Source organism: Fomitiporia mediterranea (genome assembly GCF_000271605.1).
Source record: "Fomitiporia mediterranea MF3/22 unplaced genomic scaffold FOMMEscaffold_5, whole genome shotgun sequence".
Classification (NCBI taxonomy): Eukaryota; Fungi; Basidiomycota; class Agaricomycetes; order Hymenochaetales; family Hymenochaetaceae; genus Fomitiporia; species Fomitiporia mediterranea.
This window is the reverse complement of record NW_006760390.1, coordinates 1,554,723-1,579,264: the sequence shown is the minus strand read 5'-3', so window position 1 is coordinate 1,579,264 and position 24,542 is coordinate 1,554,723. Positions and strand designations below refer to the sequence as shown.

Here is a 24,542-nt window from a genome sequence, read left to right as displayed (position 1 = left end):
TAAAGTTATGAAACCGTATTGGTCAAGTGTCGGAAACGGCAAACACTACCAAAAGAAGTAATAAGCAGCTCACGGAAGTTAGGCCAGGTGACCCGACTTGAACTGTTGCATTACTATGCTCCCTCCGGACAATATTTCTGCCTTTTACACGCTCGAGCAACTGAGTCCGCTGCGACTGTGGCTTAAGGGACGACAGCGCCAGTCAGACTGCGATGCTACCGAGAGTTTCATTAAGTAGAGTTGTGTCACTGGCGCGTTCTGCGTCTTCTCAGGCACGCGGGCGACAGAGCATCTTGCAGAAGAAACCGGATGACGTTGTCATCACCTTCGCACAGCGCACTGCCGTGGGGAAAGTTAGGAAGGGACAGCTCAAGGACAGCCCGGTTGACGAGATTCTACTTGCGTTGTTTAAGGTATGCAGAAGCTCTAAGTTACTTCAAGTAATGCTTCGATGCTAAGAACTGCGGTATAGGCGACGTTAGCGAAGACCAAGTTGGATCCGGTACAAATTGATGATATCTGCGTCGGTGAGCAGTCCCAGTGCTTGATCTATATGAAGTGCTTCTGACTGTCAAGCTACAGGAACATGTCATCCACCATCTCCGCTCTATGTATCCAGAGCAGCCGCAATGGCAGCGGGCATTCCTGCCGAAGTCCCTATTTCCACCGTAAACCGACTTTGCTCCTCTGGACTTATGTCCGTTAGGAATATTGCACATCATATCCAGGCCGGAGAAGCTTCTCTCGGTATCGCTGTTGGTGTTGAAAGCATGTCATTGAAGTCAGTACAAATATAAGTAGTTCTATTGTCTTTAGTCTGTACTGAATTTACCATAGTCCCAGGCCAACACCAGAAATTTGCGATGATGTTTCTAAGAATAATCAATCCTTTTAAGGGTTCTACACTCTTCTGTACTAGAACTCAGGACTTCCATCCCTCAGGAGTACTGTCTATAAACTATATACATGCTGACTCTTACTACTACCCTTCCTTACTTTATCATTCCATTCCTTTGACCACCCCTTCATTCTTTGTATCATTCTATAGTCTCTTACCCTTTATCCATCCCTTCATTCTTTGTACCTTTATCTTTGACATTCCTTTCTTTCATTCTTCATGGCTCATCATTCTTAGTGGCTCATACTCTCTGAGTACTCTTGTGTAGTTTAGTATATATAAGTGTACAAGATCAGACTAGTCCTGTAGTCTTGATCTTGTCTACTCCAGGTAGTCCTGTACTCTTAGGCTCACTCTATATACTCTACTCTTGTCTCACTCTCTCTCTCTCTGCCTGGTCTGCAAGTTCTGACTATGTTCTAGTGCTCACATTCTGTATTTCTGTTGTGTAAGATAGTTGTAGCCTGGGTCCCCTTGCTGAGCCTTCGGGTCCCCTCTACACTGTTGCTGACAGTGAATGGGATATCAATGTGTAATAATCTTACTTCTCTCTTGAAACTTTGAAGTGATCTGCCACCATTTCTGACGTCCAACCTATTGGCTGTAGAAATAATTAATTTGGCACTAGAAATTGTGAACACGGTATTTACCTGGACACAGTCGAACTGAAGGTACAAGAGTAGAGAACTGTAACATCACCCTCCCTCTAAAACCAATTGTCCTGATTAGTGAGTATTAGGCTTGGTCAGCAGCTCAGGCATAGGTTGGAACAGTAGGGTTTGGAAATCTGTGAGGCAGAGTTAATGTAGAGTACTCAGATGAAGTTGATAAAAGTCTCAGATTGTCTTAGTAGTATGAGTGAGATTCTTAACAGGTTTCCAAGTGTGTTCTTTAACTAGGTATCCCTTCTAGTGAATAAGGAACTTGAGCTTTCTACACACTAGCTTAGTATCTACTATATATTCTATTTTGTATTCTGGTTCAGAACTAATAAGTTCTAGTAGAGGTAGTAGGGGTCTTTGTTGTAAAGGAAAACTTAGATTATAGTATTGAGACAGTAGAACCTTGTTAAACACTGGGTGTATGTACTTTTATGTTGTCAGAAGTTAGAGTTTGTAGGTAGAGGTGCTAACCTTCTTTTCAATAACAAAGGGTTTAAAGCACTTGTTGTCTAACTTCTTTATTAAGCAATTTATAGTTAGGTTAGTAGCTTCTAGCATAACTTTGTCACTAGGCTAGTAATCCTTAGCTGTAGACCTCTTCCAATCATAGTTCTACTTTATAACCTGTACTACCTTTTCTAAAAGAGCTTATGTGTCCTTCCTGATTCTGTACATCTGTTCCACAAAGTCTGTTACAGATTCAGAACTACTGTTCTGGTTTGAAACTGTCCCCTAGTACAGATGTCTCTCATAATTGAGGAAGAACAGGGACTGTCCTGTTGTAGAGTGTTACTAGTTATTGTGTACAAATTCTGTCAGAGCTAACTATTCAGACTAATCCAATTACTAATGATTAATGAACATCTAGAGGTAGAGCTTGATCTCCTGATTGACTCACTCAGTTTGACTGTTAGTCTATAAGTAATAAGTAGTAGAAGGGTTCCCTTGAATTCTAAGAAGCACATACAAGTCCTGTATGAATTTCAACTTGAATTACAGTCTGTAATCATGAATGAGCTTCTAAGGGAGTCTGTACAACTAGAAGACATGATCCTAATAAATGTGTGTTATACCTTCAGAAGTAAGTTCTGTTTAGGTTAGAACCACATGGACTTGCTTAAAGAATCAGTCAACAATCATACAGATAGTGTTATATCCTTAAGACTCAGGTAGCTTACTAATTAGGTCTACTGAGACTTCTTCCTAAGAGTAATCTAGGATCCAATACAGATGTAAGGGAGTCTAAACCCTTGTCTAGTAAGCCTTAGTCTGTTAGCACATATTACAACCAGTCACATACTTTAGGATTTCCCTCTACATTCTAGGCCACTAGTAGTTCTGAGTAATAAGTTCCTGTGTTTTGTGTTAGCTCAAATGTTCTATGGTTGGATTGTTGTGATAAGCTCAGACAATGTTCTCCTACAGTTTCTAATCCTTCAGAATGTACAGTTGGCCTTCCTAGTAAACCTATCCATCCTTATCCTCCTCCCAATCCTTAGCCTGTTTCTCTAATTGTTTTACTACAACCTAGTTCTGTGTGTGTCTCAGAGCTCACTGTATGTAGGTGACAAAGTCAACATTCTTAGATTTGAGTTGGATCTCTTAGATTGTCTCAGACACAAAACAGGAATTGTCTAGGAGAACAAGATTTTTGTTATTATTCTCCCCCCTTTTATAACCTACTTGTCTTGAGAGTAAATCAGCTTTTGTCATTTGTGTTCTAGGTTTGTAGGTTAGTACAAAGTCAAAGTCCTACAGTTCTAACATCTAGTAGGCTTGACAGTAGTTAAGCTTCTAAGACACTTGGAAGTACTAGAGATTAAGGTAATCACTCTAAATCTTAAACTTCTGTATAGTACTAAGAAGATATTGACACTACTCCTCTAAGGAACAAACAATTGTAAGGAGTTCCTTGTTATAGATAGGGTAGTTCTGTTCTGTTACAGAGAGGGATTCTGATTAGAACACTATCAGACACTACTTTCTGTCAATGAACTAGAACAGTACTACTCTATTTACAAAGTTGGAAGAGTTAGCTTCAACTCAGAACTTGTCTACAACTGTCAGAACTACTAATACAGGCTTACTAGTAATAACTTACTTGAGAGACTCAAACACAGACTACTACTAATCATCCTATTACTAAGGAACATCCTTACTAGTAAGATTGTGAAAGGGCTAGACAATAGTACTAAAGCCTTAAATGAAGTATTAGTAGTAGTTTACAAACTCAAGAAACACTTGGACCTGTTTCAGGTTCTGAGGTTGTAACTAGTTCCAAACTACAGTCACCTTTGCTAGATCCATACAGACCTCTCCTCTACTAATTACAAAGCCTAGATAATCTACTGACTCTTGTGTAAAAGAGTACTTTACTTCTTAGAGGAATAGTTTATTATCTTAGAGCCATTATAGAACTACTTAGATTAGTCAGTAATAGTACTCAACTGTTTAGGTGAAGATCAGAATGTTGTCCAGATACACACTAATGTACTCTGAGTTAATCAGATCTGTAAGAATGTGATTCATAAATGACTAGAATGTTGTAAGCAAGTTAGTTAGTCTAAAGAACATTACAGTCAGTTTGTACAATCTACAATTAGTTTAGAACACAGTCTTCTACTCATCTCTGTCTCAGATCCAAATATTATTATACTCTCATTAAATGTCTAACTTAGTAAAAACCCTAGATGTATGTGTCTTATTAATGAGCTCCTGAATCAGAGAGAGTGAGTACTTGTTTTTAACAGTACCTTTATTAAAACAATAATAATTCTAGACTAGGTAGAGCTTCCTATCTTTCTTTTTAACAAAGAAGAAAGGGGAGACTATAAGAGACTTTAAGGGTTGGATCTAACTGTTCCAAAGATTTTCCTAAAGGAACTTGTCAAGCACCTCCTACTTGTCTCTGTTGAGTAGGTAGACCTTACAATCCTTAGGTTGGAAACCCTCAGTCAATTCAATTGTATAGTCCTAGAGACAGTGTTTAGGAAGCTAGTTGAATTCCTCCTCACTAAAGACTTTGGGAAACTCTCAGACAAAATCTAGTAGGCTGAGTCTGTGTATATTCTAGAATAGAGTTGTTCTGAGAGGGTTCTAGACTGGTTCTGTCTCAGACATTCTTCAGATCAACTCTATTCTGTCTCAACTAGAATATGTATCCACATATTTATCCTAGTCAAAGAAGAACAACTGGTCACCTTTATCAGAACTGTTAGTAACATTAGAAGTATCTGTATCTACTCAGAACAGTAGTGTAAGGTAGCTGTAAGACTTGAGACACTGATTGAACACAAGTGTCTGTTCTAACTAGTCAATAGTAGGGTTGTAAGCCTTAAGCTATTTGAATCTAATAAAGACATCTGTCTTTCTAAGGTTAGTGACTCTGAACTCAATACTTTCCTTATGATCCTAAATAGTCATCCATAGTTGGACAAACTTAGTGATCTAACCATTCTGGTTTAGAGTTCTGTCTACATTGTATACTAGGATTGGAAGTAGAATGTGTTAAGTAGGGAGGTAGTGTTTCTACACAAAAGCCTTATTAATGTATGAACTAGTGTATCTACTGTTTACTAGAGCTGTTGTTCAGATCTGGGAGGATTCTAAGAAGGAAGCTAAGAGGATGAGGACTTAGAGCTAGTGTCTAGAACATCCTCAAATGAACTACTACTTGTTCTGAAGGGAACATACAGTTTGTATAACCTTATTGTCTGAGAGGGTGAGTATATACACTAACATTTCCTTATTAACCTCTCTCTTTCAACAAGGACAGACTTATGTCCTTAGCTATGAACTCAGCTGAGGCTATCCCTACTTAATACTATAGACAAACTACTAAGTAGTAAACAGGGCTAGGTAATGTTCTAAACATTCTAAGATCTTAGAACACAGAAGTAGTAGGTTAGATTGTATAGATTTAGACTCAGATAAAGTGTAAAGAGAAGAATCAAAAGAATCAGAAGAAATAGGAGAACTATCTACTTTTGTTTTCAACTTTTTTCTATCTAATAAATAATTTTGTTGATTTATTTTTTCTACTTTTTCTACTTTTTCTACTTTTCTTACTTTATTTACTTCTAATCCTATAGTGTCCATTGAATCAAAAGTAACCATTAAAAAATCCAAGTCATAGCCCTTCAGTACTATATTTACTATTGAGTCTCTATAAAATCCTAGAGTATGTAGTCAGAGTCTAAGAGTTCTGAGGTGACTTCCAGATTTGTAGAAAAGACTTCTTACTACAAATCCTACTTGTCACTTATTATTACTCTAATAACCTAATAAATGTACTGTTACTTCTGTAGACAGTCCTTAATTTAGTACTCTGACTTTCTGTAGACAAAGTATACTCCTTACTTTTAGGCTTCTCTAATGTCTATTAGAACAGATTGATTGTGAATTATAGGCAGATTGATCTGAGAGCTTGGAACTGTTAGAGCTGTTTGTATGTACAAGCATTCTGTACAGACTTAACACATCCAAGCTGTAGCTTAGTCAAAGGAGATAGTGTGTGTCTTCTACTCAGTGTAGGTGACTAGTTCTAGTGTCATTCTGAGAATCTTATTAACCAGTTCCAGGTGAAGAGCTTTTTCAAGTATTCTAATAAGAACATTATTAAACCTGAGTATGAATCCTACCTTCTAGGCCAGAATATCAAACTCCTGAAAGAAGGTATTAGCAGAATGTTTACTCTGTCACAGAGACACAAGCTTGTTCTACACATTATACTTCTCATTCAGATTAATGAAGGAAGCACAGAGCTACCCTATAAATTCTGAGTACAACTTATTGTTCTGAAGTCAGATCAGACTTCCAATCTAATAACCTTTGATCCAGTTCTAGGCCTAGGTGGCTGTGTTGCCTTCCTTCATGAAGGAGAGAATGAATAGGACACAATCAAGATCTGAGGATAGATCAGTCAAAGTAGTAGCCACATATAGTTTGACTTAGTACTAGAAGTCCTTAAAGTGTTACTTATTAAAGTCTAAAGGGTAGGCTACATACACTTTCTTTCTAGAACAGGTTGTAACTTCTAGAACAATTGAAACAGGTTCTAAAGGGGTTAAGAGTATGTAGTTAGTAAAGACCTCTTAGATAGAGGTCTACACATATTAAGCTAGCTCTGCTTGTAACTACTAATCTGGTAGGACAGTAGGGGTGGTAGTCAGTATAGTAGGGTTTATGTTTACACTACAAAGGAATCAATACTAAACTAAAAGGGGTAATAAATAGAAGAAGGGTAGTAAAAGTTTAAAAGGGTTTAGAAAGTTTAAAATTTAAAAATGTAAAAGGGTTAGGACAAAGGAAAGAGATTGACACAACAGTAAGTACTAATGCTCAAAACATAGGAGAGTTGTAGGGTAGTAATGGGTAGTCTTGATCTGATGTCAGTAACAGTGTAGAGGGGACCTAGAGGCTCAGTAAGGGGACTCAGGCTACAACTATCCTACACAACAAAAATACAGAATGTGAGCACTGGAACATAGTTGGAACTTGTAGACTGGGTAGAGAGAGAGAGAGTGAGACAAGAGTAGAGTATATAGAGTGAGCCTAAGAGTACAGGACTACTTAGAGTAGACAAGATCAAGACTATAGAACCAGTCTGATCTTGTACACCTATATATACTAAACTACACAAGAGCACTCAGGGAGCATAAGCTACTAAGAATGATGAGCCACAAAGAATGAAAGAAAGGAATGTTAAAGATAAAGGTACAAAGAATGAAGGGATGGATAAAGGGTAAGAGACTATAGAATGATACAAAGAATGAAGGGGTAGTCAAAGGAATGGAATGATGAAGTAAGGAAGGGTAGTAGCAAGAGTCAGCACACATATAGTTCATAGACAGCACCCCTGAGGGATGGAAGTCCTGAGTTCCAGTACAGAAGGGTGTGGAACCCTTAGAACTGAAGGTACGAGAGTGGAGAACTGTAACATTCACAAGCAGAGAAGGTGAAAAAAATGTTAAAATATTTAGAACAGTGTTCCTAATGGTATACCTTATAGGCTCAAAAAGCAGGTATATTTAAGGACAAAATCATCCCAATTGAAATCGGTGGAAAGCAGATCCACGAAGATGATACTATTCGACCTGGAGTTACCGCAGAGTCACTAGCAGGTCTTAAGCCTGTCTTTCCCGACTGGGGCAGCGGAGTGACTACTGCAGGTAGGACCATTCAAGTGATAACCCGTTAATTTGCTGATCAGTTAACACCGTTGCAGGTAACGCGAGTGGTATTGGTGACGGAGCAGCCCTCTGTATTTTGACTACACGCGAGCGAGCAGAGAAAGAAGGTATGGAAATTCTTGGGAAGTGGGTGGCATCGTCAGTAGTTGGTAAGCAGAAGAAGTCAATTATTGTTCAAATACCTCTTATTCTAACGTACTGAGCCGTGAAGGTGTCGAACCAAGATATATGGGAATTGCGCCAATACCTGCTATTGAAAAGCTACTGAAACAGACGGATCTTAAAAAGGAGGATGTTGACACTTGGGAGGTACACACATTCGCTCGTGTGCCTGTTGATAGACATTGCTGACTACTTGTTTAGATTAATGAAGCCTTTGCCTCACAATTCGCGTACTGCGTGGAGCAACTTGGCATTCCTATTGAAAAGATAAATGTAAAGTAAGTATAATTGTTGTCGCAAACACTTAGCATTGAGTCGTACTAATGCCTTTTTCATTAATCCAGTGGAGGAGCTATCGCTTTGACTCACCCCTTAGGAATGAGTTCGTAAACCCTCATCTTTCTCGTATTCATTATGCTGATGAATGTTCCATCGTAGCCGGTGCAAGGCAGATTGTCACTGGACTCGCTCAATTGCGCCGTCAAAATGGACAGATTCTCTGCACGAGTATGTGCATCGGCAGCGGCATGGGTGCTGCTGCGATTTTTGTCAACGAGGCTCGATGATTAGGGTTAAGCAAATAAATATTCTAACAACTACTTTCTTGGAAGACATTGGACGTATGCTAATGGATAAACACTTTTCTTATGCACCACTTGTGCTTGATGTGTCTACTCAGTCTGACCGCAAATCATGTCGTTCCCCACCGGATAAAGCTCGTTGCAACGAACGGACCGCCATATCTGGGAATGAAGGACTCCGAAATGTCCACGACTGATCTATTTCAACTCGAAGATCGCGACTCGCTGCTGCGTTTCCTTCAGTTCCGATCCCACCGGGCCGGCAGGATTTTCTTTGACGTGTCTCTTTGGGTCACGTTGGCACTAGATGCAAGCACTGGTCTTCTCCCACTCCGATTCTGCATTTGACTGCGCATATAAGCATTGTGGACAATGATGACATGGCTGCGAAAAGAATCTCGCTGTACTCATGCTAGTGTTACTCATCTTCATCTCAAGCCTGGTCTTGTCGGCATACTCTGCCTCGCGGACGTCGCCGCCGTCGGGGGCCATTGTCGTTAATCCAAGTACAACGACATCAGGACAGTTCAAGACTCTGGGTTCTGCTGTAGCTTCTCTGCCAGATGATTCGTCTGCACAGACTATCTTTATGTTCCCTGGAACTTATGAAGAACAGGTGCTCATTCAAAGATCTGGACCAGTTACCGTCAGTTGTCTGTCCAAAAACCTGTGGCTAGTTAAAATGACTCAGAAGCCTTTATGGACAGATCTTTGGCTACACGACGGATACTATGGACTTCACAGCTAATCAAGTTGTCATTACCCATTCTTCGTCATTGGCCGATGCAGGAAGCGACGATGCTACTGGGACACTGCGGATCAAGACTGACCATGCTGCACTGTATAATATTGACGTCCGGAATGACTTCGGTGTTGCGCAGACCAATGGGCAGGCTATAGCACTTAGCCAATACGGAAGCAAATTTGGCGCATATGCCTGCCGATTCTTCTCATATCAGGTGAATTAGCGATTTAGCTTTACCGTCAGTTGGATGAATCACGCTGAACAGTGTTACAGGATACATTATATGCTAATGTAGGAACCCAAGTGTACCTCAAGTCTTACATTGAAGTAAGTTAGAACTATGAAGTTATCAAGTTAATGTGGCCCGACACTTCATTTCAAGGGCGCAGTTGACTTCATCTTTGGACGTCAAGGCCAAGCATACTTTGAGGGCAATACCATAGCTAGCAAGGGAGCTGGCTGCGTCACTGCGTCCGGCCGGGAATCTGATGATGCAGGAAGCTGTATGTTGTTTTCAGCCGTCTAGTATATCCTGCCTTGTTGAGGAACTTGGCTAGATGTATTCGACAAGAACACTGTTATTGCAGCATCCGACGCGTTCTCTAATGTAACTGGAAATGTATTCCTTGGCCGTCCATGGGGAGGTAAGCTACTCTCTCAAGACTTGATCGTTGTGTTGTCGAATAATCTTTTGCTCATTTTTAAAAGACTTTGCCAAGTAAGCGATATATTTATACCAGGGTCGGAGTAATATATGAACCTCTATCGAAGGGTCATTTTCAAGAACACTGTGGTCGACTCTCCGGTAAGCTTGACTGGTATAATATTCAGGTGTTCTTCTTACAAGTTCATACATATCACTTAGCTCAATAAAGCTGTTTGGTCGCAATGGAATGTGGGCGACCCAAGGACAGACAATATACTGTTTGCCGAGTACAACAGTACAGGGTCAGGCGTTGCAGATGCGAGTAGACCTTCATTCGCTACTATTCTCACTAGCAGTGAAGCAGACCAATACACAATCGCATCAGCCGTTGGAAGTGACTTTGCAGACTGGGTGGATGCTGATTATCTTGCATAGCATTGACTATGTACTTAGTCTATCGTAGCATCATTTATGGTTGTTAACACTTATCGATGTGCTGTTTCATATTGCTACAAGCAGTGAATTTATTTCAGATACTGTACATGTGTTCCTCCATGGAATGTGTATGCTAAAGTTAACGAAGGGATTTCTCTTTATTTCTTCACTTTACCCTTTCTGCTTTGAGAGCCCTATCGACAATCTCGGTCATGGCAATGACTGCCTCTTCCTCAAGTGTGCGTCCTACAAGCTGCAAGGCAGTCGGTGCGTTCTTCCATTCTTCATGTTCATCTGCACAAATCCAGAAAATCAACCACGTTAAAGCATGACGCAGAGAATCGCGAAAATCTTACATATATTATGTACGAACTCATCAACCTTACTCAAAAACGTATCTCGTGGCTGCTTCAAGTCCACAGAGAGATCGACCTTGGAAACAGGGAAGGTACAAGCTGGGTAATCAAGACCGTTCCATATTCCAGTGTAGCCGAAGTCTCTGCCAGTTCAAAAAAGTGTCCCGTAAGACGTGTGCGGCTTTCAAGAATAAAGGATATCCATACACATTCTTTCCATGTGGAGCTGCTGCAAGCGGCGCGACGGGGCAGATAATTGCATCGACAGGACGTCCCGTCCCAGAAAGCTCTCGCGTGGATTCCCAAAGGTCTAGATGCTGCTTGCGCAACACCGCACGCTCCTTCTGGTATTGCCATAGCTGAAATGCTGACAAGGGCTTAATTTCCGGAAACCAGTCGTTGTGTATTGTAACGCCGTCGAGTGCCATCGTTGTAAGGATAGGCTCGCCTGTTTTTTCAACTACGGCAGCATAGTCTTCTGCCGAGCCTGCTCCCCAAATGTATTCCTGTGTGAATCATGCACGTAAGCGCTGGGACCGGACAAGCAGGATAATAAACTCATGTGTTTGCGCACCAAAAGTAGTGTTAGCCTGGCATAGTCAAATAGGTGCGCGGGCCAGTCAATTACTAGAAGGAGCGGTGAATGAAGCATTGAGCATCATAAATAAAAGAGAAGCTTCAGACGACGTGTGATTATCGTGCGCACCTTTTATGCCTTGCGTTTCTAATGCTTTCTTCGTTATTTCCAAGGAACGATGGATAGGCGGAGTTGGGAGTGTGCTTCCGTTACTCCAGAGAATTGCAAAGCACAGATCCTTCCCATCTCCGTGTTCCTTGAGCTGATACGCATCCTCATCCCAAGCCTTCCGTATCGCGAGTGGGTCCTTCGCCCAGGGTTTTAAATCGACGACAGCTTTCGTGAACGCTTTTACGCCTGAAAGCGAAGTCGAAAGTGGGCCGAGCACGGAGGGAACGGAATCTTGCCCTTCAATCGAGTTCGCCGAACCCTCGTAAGGAATCCGGTTATATGAAGGTCGTAAGCCATAGACACCACAGAATGCACTGGGAATCCGGATAGAACTAGCAGGGTCATGTAAATATTATCTTAATATCAAGCTTCTGGCACTGAAGATGCTGACTCACCCGCCAATGTCGGAACCGACACCAAGTGGACTACCCTTCATTGCAATGAGGGCACCCTCACCGCCTGAGGACCCACCACAGGTCAGATTGCGGTTGAGCGGATTGACGGTTCGCCCAAAGATACTATTATGGGTTTCGCCATACTAAGTTGATTCATTTGTTAGGTAGGTGCGCAGAGGTAAATGTAGAGCAGACAGTAATGACGCTTACCATTAGTGTTTGTGGGATATTCGTACGGACAAAAGGGACTGCGCCTGCCTCGTACAGAATAGTAGTCAATGTAGCGTCACGTTCAGCATAGTCACCTATCCAGGAGACATAACCTACAAGTACGACAAATTAGCCGCTTCATCATCTGAAAGAATAGCATTTTATGGCCGTACCCATTGTGGTTTCGAGTCCTTTGATGCGAACTTGGTCCTTGAGCGAGACTGGTAGACCATGAAGATGGCCTATGGGTTTTCCATTCTCCTTGAGGTATCGATCGCATTCAGCTGCGCGAGCCAGAGCACGCTCAACGAAAATTTCCGTTAAACAGTTAGTCTAGCAGAACGGGGTTATTGATTGCAAATGATGACGGTCGGACAGTAACAAGATTTACGACTTGTTGGGCAATGATAGCCCGCTTGTAGAATGCACGCGTTACATCAACGGAGGTCCATTCACCAGATGCGAGTTTGGTTAGCAGAACGGCGACATCTTCGGTCTCTGTTATAGCAAGCTCTTGTGGAGTCAGTATACCACATGTGCGCGGGACATCGGTTACATCAAGCTGTGAGTTAGGAGGAGGGGTTATGAGCCACTCGCGCGGTATTGCAGCTTTCTGGCGCTGCTGCTTATCAGCGACAAGTTCCTGCCAGGATGGCATGACTAAACACGGTCTATGGGGAAATCGATAGGTGAGAATGTAAGTGTGCTTTGGACGCGCAGCTTATGTACCAGCCGTGAGGCTATCATCAAGTTCAGAAGGATCATTCAGATAACGACCCTTACAATCACATGGGAAAGTATGATACTATTCAATAACTTCAATTACAAAGCACTAAAATACAATAAAAGGTCTTATTCGCCGCCGCCGTCCGTTTCTCCTTTACCTAGACCTTTCTGCAGCTCTATATGACGTGAGTTGTAAAGCCTAAATGAGAAGGGTCAGTAAGATAAGGCGAGGAGATAATTTAATAGAGAAGGCAGAGAAGGGTTGAATCATCAGAAAGTCATTCATGTCAATGAAGCAAAGGCGACAACAGTTCACCATGCCTCAGTTCGACTAAGAGGTGCCAGTTGCGGCCGTAATACAACAGCACTCTTCATTGATTGCAAAACAGTGGACGGGATTGAAAAAAAAGCTACTCACGAAGGTGAAAGAAGGATGTGAACAGAAAAGACTGCAAGAAAAATTGAATTTAAACCATATTTCGAGGTCACATGACCGAGTAAAGCAACTTCTCGACCTTGGTTACAACGATTCTCCCTCGACTGTCGACGGCCCCTTACTCCTAGAAAGTGAGTTAATTCATGCCATTTTATCTGTCATGGACGGTCCAAGGCATACTTTCTGCAATCTGCTAGCTTCTGGATTGTTGGATTGAGGTGTTGGAATGATGGATGACCTGGCTTCACTTCGGATGGATTGCTGACTCTCATCTCCACTTGTTATATAGAAATGGCCTCTCAAATCAGCAAGAAGCGCAAGTTTGTCGCAGACGGTGTGTTCCGTGCCGAACTCAACGAATTCTTCACCCGTGAACTCGCAGAAGAGGGCTACTCTGGCTGTGATGTCCGAGTAACTCATGCTCGCACGGAGGTAATGCGAATTGATTACCTAGTGCATACAATTACTCATCTAACTCTTGATGAATAGATTATCATCCGTGCAACACACACTCAGGAAGTCCTTGGTGAAAAGGGCCGTCGTATCCGTGAACTCACTGCTCTGGTCCAGAAACGATTCAAGTTTCCCGAAAACTCGCTTGAACTATACGCTGAGAAGGTTCAGTACCGTGGACTCTCCGCCGTAGCCCAATGCGAATCTCTCCGCTACAAGCTTCTCGGTGGTCTTGCTGTTCGTCGTGCATGTTACGGTGTCCTTCGTTTCGTCATGGAGTCTGGTGCGAAGGGATGCGAAGTTGTGGTGTCTGGCAAGCTCCGTGCTGCCCGTGCTAAATCGATGAAGTTCACCGATGGATTTATGGTTCACTCCGGTCAGCCTGCGCGTGACTTCGTGGACTATGCATACCGTCATGTACTACTTAAGCAGGGTGTGCTCGGTATTAAAGTTAAAATGTGCGGTTTCGACCTGAATTTTGTGTTGCACCTGTTCTAATCTATCATGATACCAACAGTATGAAGGGATGGGATCCGGAAGGCCAGATCGGCCCGAAGAAACCTTTGCCTGACTCGGTTCAGATCTTGGACCCGCCGATTGACAAGATAGTTGCCGAGCCAACTTCCGATCATCGCGAGCAAGCTGCAGTCGTAACAGCGCCTCAAGCTGAGGAACCTGCATATCAGCAGGGTGAGGGAGGGTTCGACCAATCTGCAGACCAATTCCAGGGTGGTCAAGCGCCTTTCTGATTTATTTTAACACTGTTACTTTCGTGTCTGCTGTTACGGTTGCATTATTGTGTTGGTAGCCAAGCAAAAATCATATTCGACGATATCAAGTGATGGAGTGTATTGACTTCGGTTATTGATCTGCCAATAGAGCTTTAGTCGTCGGACAACGTTGTTACTGTCATGCTAAACATCAAACAAGTGAAATTGCAGATATATAGGTGTATTCGACACAGAAAAAAATGCCAGTAAATGCTCGAGAGATTATGTACTGTATTTATGCTATATGTAAGAGTCCGAAGGTCTGTTCAGATCCATGATGTGTTTGGGTCAGCCGTATGTCGTGACTGCGCTCGTGAAGAAGAAAGGGAGAGCACGGTTCTTATCTACTTGCCCGCGGTGACGTGCAGCTTCGCAAGCGAACAAACCAGAGGGACGGCAAGGAATGCGTAGGCTACCCACACCACTATAACCCAAATCAATAAAATGTAGAACCTAGTGATTGAGGCTACTCACTGGTGAATCCATTGCCAGCAGATGCAATGACCGCTGGACCATCCTTTCCAAGGCTCTGAATACCTGAGTTGAAGTCGGTGATGGCCTTCTCGAACCACATACGGACGACCAGGAATGAGGTCAGACCTAAATCTCATAGTCAACATACGAAGTGGGGTGTTTAAAGCTTGAGTACCCACCGATCATGAAGCCGAGTAAACCTAACCAAGCTACTGCACGGTTGAGGAAAGGCTTGTCCAACGCAGGACCGAGCTTGGGGCCGAGCTTGCTTCTCAAAGAGATGAGGGTGAAGAGAAGGACAAAAATAGTGGAGAATCCTAGTGAGACTGCGATAAAGCCGGGCGCGGAGGACGGCGGAGACGTTAAGAGTCCTGGTACATTGGGAGGTAGATCCGAAAGGTCTGATTCAGCGCGTAAGTGAACACTTGTATAAGTTTACTGAAATTAAGGAGCTTACCGTATTCAGGTGAAAGGGTGGCAATGGTGCAATTGAAGGGTGCATCGTGCTTTGGCCGAGAGCAAGACCCTGAGAAGAAATCATGAATAATTGGGAAAGCATACAACTGAATTGACTAAAACTTACCTAGAGCGCCAATGTGCACAGTAGGTCCATCGACATTGTCACTCGAAGCAGAATTATCTTGCAAGACAGTCGATGGATCGACCGACAAGAGAGATACTCTGTCTGCCAGCAACATTACTGGTGCAAAGTAGGCGAAGTAGGAAAGGAATATGAATGTCATAGATAGAAGCGTGGCAAGGTAGAGAGTAACCGCTTTTGAGAGACCAGCAATCATGTCGTCTAGACTTTGTGGGAGTAAGGAAGTAAAGTTGAGGAGTTATAAGAAAGTAATGAAGCACTAGGCTTTCAGAATAAAGATAATGAGTGTAGTAACTTAATAAAAAAGAGAGAAAAGACACGAGTACGCAGGAAACGGGAGGGCGGCTGTAGAACCAGGCCCACAAACTCCAGTTTTTATAGTTCCAGTCTCATTGTTTTTTTTTAAACGGAAACAAATGGAAGCAGTTGGGCGACAAAAAAGACAAAAGCTCTTGTATATCCCGATAAGGCAACTCCATCCTCAATCCCAACGACAACGTCTCGAGGGCACATGCAAATTCCCAGAGCAGGCCCGATATTTCCCTTTAGTCACCCGGAGCCTTGCAGTTATATTTGGTGTAGCTTTTTGTTGAGAGGCTGGACTGTGCATTCCTGCTTAGGCCACAGATCAGATCCCTCGTTTCTCCCGTCTTCCAAAATAGCAGTCGGACTGTGTTGTACTGGTCTAGAGCGAAAGCCATTTGTTCCCTTTGTCTAATCTAATAACTTCGGTTGGTAGGCAAGCGAAAACCCCGAAATACCAACATGCGAGCAGGAAGCGATTCACAGTCTTGAATTGAGAGTGTCCGGTTTAGAAGAAGTAATTGAGGTTTCTGCCATGAATCAGAGCAGGAAATTTTATAAGACAGAATCCGTCACGTGTACGCGTCCCACCACTTTCCACTCGTGCAAGACCAGAGAACGAACATTTTCTGGCAAGTCTAAGCTCAAAATTTTCGACACAACGCCATGGCTAGCGAGGGAAATGTTGACGAGCAACTACCCACTGAGCTGGGTAGGTTGGCGTCTCTAATAGACGACAAGCCCGAGGCCTTTGGATCCGGTGACAAGGAAATACAGGATGCTGCCTTAGTCGCAGCAAAATATATTTTCGACTTGAGTGAGTTAGCGTCGCTTCTACTGGATACTTACTATTAACTTCTTTTAAGCCCTCAAGTCTGAATCTCGAGCTCAGCCTCACCTAAGGGACTTGCTACAGTCACTTAAACCGATGCAGGCACCTCAGACCCGCGCTCAGGCTCGGGCCATAAAACAGGGGAAAGCAAAAGAGCCTTCGTTGAGTGAAGCAATTCTCAATGAAACACCTCTTTCTGCTCTTTTTGTTGACGGTATGGACGAAGAGCAGGTCTGGGCCCAGTTGGAGCTAAAGGCGAAGAATGTGTGCGAAACATTAGAGGACGCTTTTGATGCTGGAGACATGGATGCTCGAGGCATGCAAGCATCAAGCGACGAAGATGAAGATGACGACGATGACGACGATGACGACGATGACGACGATGACGACGATGACGACGATGACGACGATGACGACGATGACGACGATGAGCTTGACTCGGACGATATGGAGCAGCTTGAGAAAATGGGGATTACTTTCGCAAGTGGTCAGGAAATGGAAGACAGCGAAGAGAGTAATAGTGACGAAGAGGAAGAGGACGAAAGCAGCTCAGCTGAGGAGGAAGAGCTCGAGGAAACGGTAGAGGAGCTCAGAGACCCTTCTTCTGAGGAAGAATTAGACGAGGAGGACAGCTCACTAGATCTCGATGAGGCACCAAATGCTGCACGACCGAAACGCAAGAGAAACGGAAGCCGACACGCGGAACTTGATGATGGCTTCTTTAGCCTGGCTGATTTCAACGCCGAGATAGAAGAGGCAGAGGCTAAAAGTGTCTCTCGCGGTTCTCTCAGCAAGGACCTCAACGATGATGACTCTGAAAATGATGATAATGTGGATCTCTTCGCACCAGTGGGTGACGATACACAACTGGAAGATGCGTTCAACGCGAGCGAAGGTCTGTGAAACCTTTTCTTGTCACAATATTCGATACCTTTGACTTATTCTGTTGCAGAGGCTTTCTACAAAGACTTTTTTGATCGTCCTTCGATGTCATCCCGTCCGTTAAAGCGAAAGGCTCCTGGTTCATCTCCTGCATCAGGACAAAGCTCCAAAGTGCACTTCAAGGAGCAGGTAGAGGTTAAGAGGATAAAAGCCAAGGGCAAGGGTCGACCTCTATCCAGTGTTGACCTCTTGACTGAAGAGGATCTGGGTGACCATGATGACGTTAGTGACGGTAGTTCGATCGACGATTTCGAAGTTGACGGCGACGGTATTGTCGAAGATGAAATGGGTGTACTAGAATCTGCTTCGGAGAGTGAGACTGGGGACTCAGACCAGGGCAGAGAGGCCGTTGAACGGCTCAAGGATGACCTTTTCGCGGATGACGATGATGACACCTTCAAGTCAGGTACGGAAGGTCTAAGTAGCTTGGACTCATTGTCGTGGTGCTCACAAGTGTCTCAATAGGAACATCGACTCACGAAGCGAGAATGGATGCGATCCGTAAACAGATAGCTGAATTAGAGGCAGAGAACATTGCCGAGAAGGATTGGGTGCTGAAGGGAGAGGTATCTTCCAGGGCACGACCGCAAAATGCTCTACTAGAAGAAGACCTCGAGTTTGAGCATGTCATGAAGGCCGTCCCTGTGGTCACAGATGAGGTTGTACAGGATTTGGAGGAAAGGATAAAAGTACGGATCATCGAAGATCGTTTTGATGATGTAGTCAGAAAACGTCCCCTGGACGATAAGCCATTTCTTCCTTCTCGAGTATTTGAGCTCCAAGATACAAAGTCGAAGGAGTCCCTCGCTCAAATCTACGAAAACGAGTACGTTGCTTCTCAAGCTGGTGGAACCACCGATGACCGAGATGGGAAGTTGCGAAAGGAACACGAGGAGATTGAGAAACAATGGGAGGGGATCTGCTATAAACTCGATGCACTATGCAATGCGAACTTCATACCGAAACAGGTCAGTACATCGTCTCTTCTTTGGGTTCGCATAAGCTTATTGGTATCGGATTTAGCCCAAGGCTACTATTTCTACAGTATCTAACGTTTCTGCGGTGTCAATGGAGTCTGCACTCCCAACCTCCAAATCTGCTGCAACGGTCCTTGCGCCGGAGGAAGTCTTCACTCCAGTCGCATCGGGTCTTCGCTCCAGAAGTGAACTCACTCCGGCGGAGAAGCAGGCTTTGCGAGCCAAGGAACGGAAAAAGAGGAAGAAGCAGCGGGAGACACTGGAGAAGAGTGTGGATAAGTTTGCGAAGATGAAAGGTGCAAAGGGCGTCAAAAGGCAGAAAGAGGAGGCACTGAAGAGCATCGTAAAGAGTGGAAAGGGCGTGACTGTTATTGGGAAGAAAAGCCAGACCTTGAAGAAGGGAAAGCAACGAACTTAAAATAAATTAGTCTGTCTTGCTTGTACTTTGTAACTCAATGCGATGTTCGGTGTTAGATTGTTTTACGTAATCCGCGGTATTTCATTTCATCGCCTTTGCGGCTGTTCCCACCCAGCAACCGAGGTGTAGGCCGCTTCTGCGCAGCGTCGCTCCTTGCAAAAAGACCACCATCTCCAGTGCTAGTTACCCCCCAGAAAGCAGAACTTACATCCCACAATGTCCTGGTTCAAGAAAGATAAAAACAAGTCCCTAATTCCCCCAGTTGACGCCGCGCCTCCAGCGAGAGCACCATCGTCGGCTAGTTCGTCTGCTCCACCCTCCTATCGATCTACAACAAATACGTACATCGCCAGCAGAGATGGTGACCTCTCGGATCCGAGAGCCCACGGGAAATCCTATGGGCAATACTCGTCTGGTCAAGACGGCAATGGAAACTACTCAGGTGACTCCTATGGAGAGCCAAATCGACCCAACTACGGGACTACAAGGCAGAACTCTGATCAGGGCTCTGGCTACGGTGATGGCTCCGTGCAACCATCCTATCGAGGCAGCTACAAAAACCGTAATGAGTACGGTGTCCAGGGCGGCGTCTCCGACCCGTATGCGCGTGGCGAGCGTGACATCGACACGGATCGAAACGCACTGTTCGCTGGCTCAGCTCCTCCGAGTGAAGGTCGAACCAATAATTTCTACGATGGGCCCCCTAGCAACAGACCCGCTCCTCAACCGGGACAAGAAACTGAAGAGGATGTTGACGAGGTCATTAACAAGACAAGATGGCTCAAGCAAGACACGGTCCAGACCACCCGTAATGCTCTTCGTGTCGCTCGCGAAGCTGAGGAAACCGGAAGAGCGACATTGCTCCAGCTTGGTGATCAGTCAGGTGAGGCTTAATGCGACTGGGATCACCATTGTTTATTCATGCTCATTCACTCGTGCTCGTTATATCAGAGAAAATCGCGGATACCGAGCGCCACATTGATGTTGGCAAGGGTGCTGTGATACGTGCTGAAGACAATGCGGATGAAATCAAGAAGCTGAATCGCTCGATCTTCATTCCAGCGATCACCTTCAACAAGGATGCAAAGAGGTTGGCTCAAGAGCGTAAACGCCAAATGAGGTACGATGAGGAGATGACCGAGCGCGAACAAGCGATGACGGACCTTCGCGACTCACAAAACCGTGTTGGAAGGGGCGCTACGTTTGGACGTAGCATAAGTGATGATGGCGAAGGCATCGGTGGCAGTAGACGCCAGTTGACTTCTGCACAGCAGGCCTTGCGCAAGGAGGAAAGGAAGAGGTACCAGTTCGAAGCGACGGAATCTGATGATGAGATGGAAGATGAGATTGACAACAATTTGGACGAAATCCTGGATGCGACGAAGCGCATGAAGGCCCTTGGCCTTTCCATGGGATCAGAACTGCAGGCACAAAACCAACGCCTTGTGAGGATTGCTGACAAGGCTGATAGGCTTGGAAACAAGGTCGATCTGAACACGTCCAAGGTGTGTAAACGTCTGAATTGTCCTGTGCAATGCTAACGTTTGGTTTAGTTGAACAGGATTGCTCGGTAATTTACTGCAGCTGTAAGGAACGTTCTGTTCAGATGCTTTACAAGGACAATAACATTGGGTCATTGGAGGATTCTTCGTTCGCCACGTTTCTCTGTATACACTTATGCAATCGAATTGGAGTTTTGTTTGTGGATGCGTTTACTTTTGATTTTAACTCGAAAATAATAGTGAGTTTGCCGTAATATTAATAACGCCCGTCACGACGTTCTAGCGCGTGTCGGAGCTTAAAATGGCGGGCGCGACATTGGACGCATCCATTTGTTTTTTCATTCGTGTCCGTATCCCGGTCTCTCGTTACTGACTCGCTTACTGCCCATCTCGTCGCTACTGACTCTGAACACGAAATAAGCCATGGCCAAGCTCACAGAATATGAGCTTGAACGTCAAGCAAATATCGAAAGGAATAGGAAACTACTTCAATCCCTAGACATAGATAGTATTAAGAACACCATGCAAGCAAAGCCAAAGCCGCCTCCCAAGTCATCCAGTAAACGAAAGTCAAAGCTAATCGATCTAGGCGAGAAGGAGAATGATGAGGATGAAGAAGCGGAAGGTCGACCGAGGAAGGCTGCTCGTGTAGAAGAGGAGGACGGGGAGGTTACGCTTCGGAGAAGCTCACGCAACGCGGGGAAGAAGTTTGACTACAAGGAAATAGAGCAAGATCGTTCAGCGCGTTCATATCGTGTCTCGAAGCGTGCAGAGGAGGCGATGGACCGCGAGCCTCGCTCAACTAACAAAAGAACACAGGACCCGTATGTTCATCTATTAGTGTTACATTTATTTACGATTTAATTCATTTTTTTTTCAGAAAACAATACGGTCATATCCCTGGCGTTGAGGTTGGGGCTTGGTGGGAGACAAGGTGAGGTTTGAAGAGATTATCCTAGCCCAAGGAATGCTGACTATCGATCTAGAGAAGCTTGCAGTGCTGATGCTGTCCACGCGTAAGAAATTCGTTCACTTATGTTTGACGCGTGGTTCTGACAATCTTGTCAGTCCATGGGTCGGTGGCATATCTTGCGGTTCCAAAGGTGCATATTCGATTGCTCTATCGGGTGGATACGACGATGATATAGACCTGGGTAATGGATTGTGAGTTAATTCCCGAGCTGTAGAATCGCTCGTAATACTCATCTGATTTTGAAGTACCTACACTGGCTCTGGAGGGCGCGACCTCAAGGGTACTAAGGACAAGCCTAAAAATGTTCGTATCCATTTCTGACTTGAGCTATATTTTAGTTGATCAAGTCGTGACAATAGCTTCGCACCGCCCCTCAAAGCTCAGACCAAACATTTGAGAACAATTTCAACAAGGCATTGAAGATCTCATCGGAGACGAAACGCCCAGTGCGAGTTATTCGAGGATACAAGTTGCGTTCTCCATTTGCTCCTGTTGAAGGGTGAGTTAAAAATAAGGGATTGCTATACGTTCACCCGATTAATTGATTCCTTTTCTTGAGGTACCGCTACGACGGGCTCTATACTGTGGAGAAAGTGAGTTCGGTGCTATTCTCAATTACTTCGGGGAAATAACTATTGTCTGCTTAGGCATGGCAGGAAATCGGAGTCAATTCGAAGTACATGGTTTGCAAGTTTGCTTTTAAGGTGAGGTCATTGATCAGGGCTCTGTTGCATATAAAAGATGCTTAATCATTCTCACTCATAGCGTCTTCCTGGACAGCCCCCGCTGCCAAAGAGAGATCTTGATGCTGACACCGACGAGGATACAGCAAGTGATGAAGACGAAGACAAAACTCGGGTCGCGTCCACGCAGGATGCTGGTTCATCAACGCTTATGGACGAGGATGACGACGCGGAGGGAGAGGTTGATGAGGACGCATGATTATTTTCGGACCACGGAAGCATCTCGACTGACGCGATCTAGAGATTGATATTGACATTGTTCGCATTCTTGCTTGTGATAATCATTACACTGCCCTATTGCTTTGCTTTGAAAGTGTTTTCGATGTACATAGATGCTTGCTCTACTGGATTGGACCTGTACTAATAACGCGTGGAAAATGCTTTTTATTATGTCTAGGCTGATTTGAGGGTGAGAAAGTCCAGACCGCGAAGGAGGGTGACGATCTGCGATGTGCCTGAAATGAAGCGGACGCGTGCACTTTTGCAACGGACCGCGCCCGGTTCTTTTCATCTCATTTTTTTCGCATTCAACCATCACCTTTCATATTTGACTGGCCGTTTCCTTGCACCCCATCAGCCTCGTTTTGGCTCTTCAGCCACCACCCTCTTTTGTCTAAAAAAATTCCGTCCGAAAGCCCGTAATAAGCACCTGCTCACCAGCCCCCTTCGCCTGACCTTTCCCCTCGACAACTCTTGCCGTCCTCCACCATGGCTCGCTTTTCGTTTTCCCTTCTAGCTGTGCTGTTGTCCGCATCATCGGCCCTTGCTAGTTCAAATCATCCTATACGCCATGAAGTCCACAGCAAGCTGGCGCACGTACACGCGTCCGAAAACCTGACTGACCGCTCCGTCGCAAGTCAGAAGGATTGGAAGCTGCACAAGCGCTTCGATAACGCGCGTTTCACGAACTACGAAGCTGGTCTGTGAGTAATCTTCCTCTTCAATCCCGTTGTCGAGTTGTGTGTTCCGTGGGAGTGCGCGCGCACTGAGAACGCCGACGCGTCAACGGATTGACTCATGGCGTCGGGCGGTGACTGATGAACCGATGTGTGCTTTTTTTTTCTCGTGTTGTTTTGCAGGGGTGCGTGTGGTAACACGAATGGCGATGGGGATTCAGTGAGTATGAAGCGATTCGCGTGTTTCTCGGAGTTACTGACAAACCGAGCAGATTGTTGCATTGAACGCGGCTGTAAGTATTTTATGTCCACCACGCTTTTGACGTCGACTGAAAAAGGGTCAACGTGTTGTAATACAGCAATATGGAGGCGGCGAACATTGCGGGCAAACGATCACCATCACTGTTAATGGCAAATCGAAACAGGCCACGATCGAGGATAAGGTATGTTAAAAAAAATCCGATGTTTTGTGAGTCGGTGGGATATCTTATGGTTATGTCGTATACAGTGCCCTGGTTGCCCATTTGGCGCATTAGACTTAACGCCTAGCCTCTTCTCGTTCTTTGCTCCGCTTGACCAGGGTACGTTATACGGTTCCTGGGCGTTTGGAAATGGAGACCCGTCCCCTTCTCCGTCACCTACGTCAACGAAGCACAGGTCAACGTCGAGCACCCCGAGCCCCACGTCGACCAGCTTCTCAAGTACATCTACTTCAAGCTCCATTGTATCGTCTAGCACGTCGATTAGCAGCACAAGCACAAGCAGTGAAGCTCCTACGCCAACTGTAGATTCGAGTAGTTTCGTGGACGTGCTCGACTACGGTGTTGTGCAGCTCGGTGGAATCATTGCTGGTGCAGCACAGGTGAACCTTCAGACAAGCAACGACTCGTAATAAGTTATCCGGAGTTTTCTCGTTCCCGATGTCGGTGTTTCTTCCGTCTTGAAATTCGGATCCGAGTCCGCTTGTCAAGGGTTGGAAGGGAGACAATCAATCAAACGTTACATCGACTACAATTATTTGGACATAACTGTCTAATATCAGTCATACTTGCTATTGCACCTTTGATTTGTTTTGGAACCTCACTTTTGGCATCCTCTTTCTTCTGGCTAAATCACCATATTTTTGTGTTGTTGTGTCGTGGCATTGCATCGATTTGTCCCGTAATGTGAACTCTTTCTCCTGGTTGCTTTGTGGTTGCTTACCCCGCTCTTGCCGTAACTTGCTTCTAGCAAGTGTTTGTTTGTTACTTCTCTGAAGTAGTCCTGTCTTTACTTGCACTCCCCCTTGCATAACAATGGTACGGTTTGTTTCTCGACAGAGGCATTCTTTCTTACTACCCATCCATACAAGCTCTCAATCCCAAATGTTGTTGTTATAGTACCTTACAGTAAAGAAACTTAGTAGAAAAACGTTATTTTGGCCAAAGTCGAAAATACTCAATCAAACTCTGATCTGCGAGATCGAAT

At 44.5% G+C, this 24,542-nt stretch overlaps 9 protein-coding genes across 9 annotated transcripts; 7 read left to right on the top strand and 2 right to left on the bottom strand.

Annotated features, from left to right (window-relative positions):
• Positions 1 to 212: 212 nt before the first annotated feature.
• On the top strand, positions 213 to 8,560 carry FOMMEDRAFT_106236 (thiolase; the record flags this gene model as incomplete). The annotated part of the gene is made up of 12 exons (XM_007265465.1): positions 213 to 413; positions 473 to 527; positions 583 to 781; positions 838 to 868; positions 3,597 to 3,649; positions 3,776 to 3,824; positions 7,571 to 7,730; positions 7,787 to 7,900; positions 7,963 to 8,060; positions 8,115 to 8,191; positions 8,258 to 8,295; positions 8,352 to 8,560. 12 exons carry the CDS (start codon positions 213 to 215, stop codon positions 8,477 to 8,479), a joined length of 1,203 nt encoding a protein of 400 aa, XP_007265527.1. The 3' UTR covers positions 8,480 to 8,560.
• Positions 8,561 to 8,677: 117 nt separating this feature from the next.
• Positions 8,678 to 10,320, top strand: FOMMEDRAFT_187176 (uncharacterized protein; the record flags this gene model as incomplete). The annotated part of the gene is made up of 9 exons (XM_007265464.1): positions 8,678 to 8,813; positions 8,904 to 9,140; positions 9,202 to 9,453; positions 9,513 to 9,566; positions 9,622 to 9,742; positions 9,797 to 9,883; positions 9,948 to 9,957; positions 10,011 to 10,044; positions 10,105 to 10,320. The coding sequence occupies exons 2-9, from the start codon at positions 8,904 to 8,906 to the stop codon at positions 10,318 to 10,320; spliced, it is 1,011 nt and encodes a 336-aa protein (XP_007265526.1). The 5' UTR covers positions 8,678 to 8,813.
• Positions 10,321 to 10,380: 60 nt separating this feature from the next.
• Positions 10,381 to 12,715, bottom strand: FOMMEDRAFT_106231 (general amidase). The gene is made up of 9 exons (XM_007265463.1): positions 12,421 to 12,715; positions 12,203 to 12,362; positions 12,030 to 12,142; positions 11,820 to 11,962; positions 11,383 to 11,756; positions 11,251 to 11,303; positions 10,884 to 11,182; positions 10,677 to 10,819; positions 10,381 to 10,614 (listed from the first exon to the last, which is right to left on the bottom strand). Exons 1-9 carry the CDS (start codon positions 12,685 to 12,687, stop codon positions 10,487 to 10,489), a joined length of 1,680 nt encoding a protein of 559 aa, XP_007265525.1. The 5' UTR covers positions 12,688 to 12,715; the 3' UTR covers positions 10,381 to 10,486.
• Positions 12,716 to 13,482: 767 nt separating this feature from the next.
• On the top strand, positions 13,483 to 14,393 carry FOMMEDRAFT_27761 (ribosomal protein S3; the record flags this gene model as incomplete). The annotated part of the gene is made up of 3 exons (XM_007265462.1): positions 13,483 to 13,623; positions 13,681 to 14,102; positions 14,162 to 14,393. The coding sequence occupies 3 exons, from the start codon at positions 13,483 to 13,485 to the stop codon at positions 14,391 to 14,393; spliced, it is 795 nt and encodes a 264-aa protein (XP_007265524.1).
• A 189-nt stretch (positions 14,394 to 14,582) lies between these two features.
• On the bottom strand, positions 14,583 to 16,197 carry FOMMEDRAFT_19246 (uncharacterized protein). Its single transcript, XM_007265461.1, has 5 exons — positions 15,472 to 16,197; positions 15,355 to 15,414; positions 15,068 to 15,298; positions 14,889 to 15,014; positions 14,583 to 14,838 (listed from the first exon to the last, which is right to left on the bottom strand). Exons 1-5 carry the CDS (start codon positions 15,683 to 15,685, stop codon positions 14,759 to 14,761), a joined length of 711 nt encoding a protein of 236 aa, XP_007265523.1. The 5' UTR covers positions 15,686 to 16,197; the 3' UTR covers positions 14,583 to 14,758.
• Positions 16,198 to 16,426: 229 nt separating this feature from the next.
• On the top strand, positions 16,427 to 18,961 carry FOMMEDRAFT_106225 (Mpp10 protein; the record flags this gene model as incomplete). The annotated part of the gene is made up of 5 exons (XM_007265460.1): positions 16,427 to 16,609; positions 16,659 to 17,519; positions 17,577 to 17,972; positions 18,032 to 18,534; positions 18,590 to 18,961. Exons 1-5 carry the CDS (start codon positions 16,459 to 16,461, stop codon positions 18,959 to 18,961), a joined length of 2,283 nt encoding a protein of 760 aa, XP_007265522.1. The 5' UTR covers positions 16,427 to 16,458.
• Positions 18,962 to 19,177: 216 nt separating this feature from the next.
• FOMMEDRAFT_106221 (synaptosome-associated proteinsynaptosomal-associated protein 25) lies at positions 19,178 to 20,714 on the top strand (the record flags this gene model as incomplete). The annotated part of the gene is made up of 4 exons (XM_007265459.1): positions 19,178 to 19,371; positions 19,513 to 19,844; positions 19,913 to 20,466; positions 20,515 to 20,714. The coding sequence occupies 4 exons, from the start codon at positions 19,178 to 19,180 to the stop codon at positions 20,533 to 20,535; spliced, it is 1,101 nt and encodes a 366-aa protein (XP_007265521.1). The 3' UTR covers positions 20,536 to 20,714.
• A 114-nt stretch (positions 20,715 to 20,828) lies between these two features.
• Positions 20,829 to 22,461, top strand: FOMMEDRAFT_167223 (uncharacterized protein). The gene is made up of 9 exons (XM_007265458.1): positions 20,829 to 21,287; positions 21,344 to 21,397; positions 21,450 to 21,479; positions 21,532 to 21,627; positions 21,682 to 21,739; positions 21,796 to 21,935; positions 21,996 to 22,029; positions 22,084 to 22,140; positions 22,202 to 22,461. The coding sequence occupies exons 1-9, from the start codon at positions 20,887 to 20,889 to the stop codon at positions 22,376 to 22,378; spliced, it is 1,047 nt and encodes a 348-aa protein (XP_007265520.1). The 5' UTR covers positions 20,829 to 20,886; the 3' UTR covers positions 22,379 to 22,461.
• A 316-nt stretch (positions 22,462 to 22,777) lies between these two features.
• FOMMEDRAFT_167222 (uncharacterized protein) lies at positions 22,778 to 24,496 on the top strand. The gene is made up of 5 exons (XM_007265457.1): positions 22,778 to 23,102; positions 23,259 to 23,295; positions 23,348 to 23,368; positions 23,435 to 23,518; positions 23,584 to 24,496. The coding sequence occupies exons 1-5, from the start codon at positions 22,888 to 22,890 to the stop codon at positions 23,965 to 23,967; spliced, it is 741 nt and encodes a 246-aa protein (XP_007265519.1). The 5' UTR covers positions 22,778 to 22,887; the 3' UTR covers positions 23,968 to 24,496.
• The last annotated feature ends 46 nt before the right edge of the window (positions 24,497 to 24,542 follow it).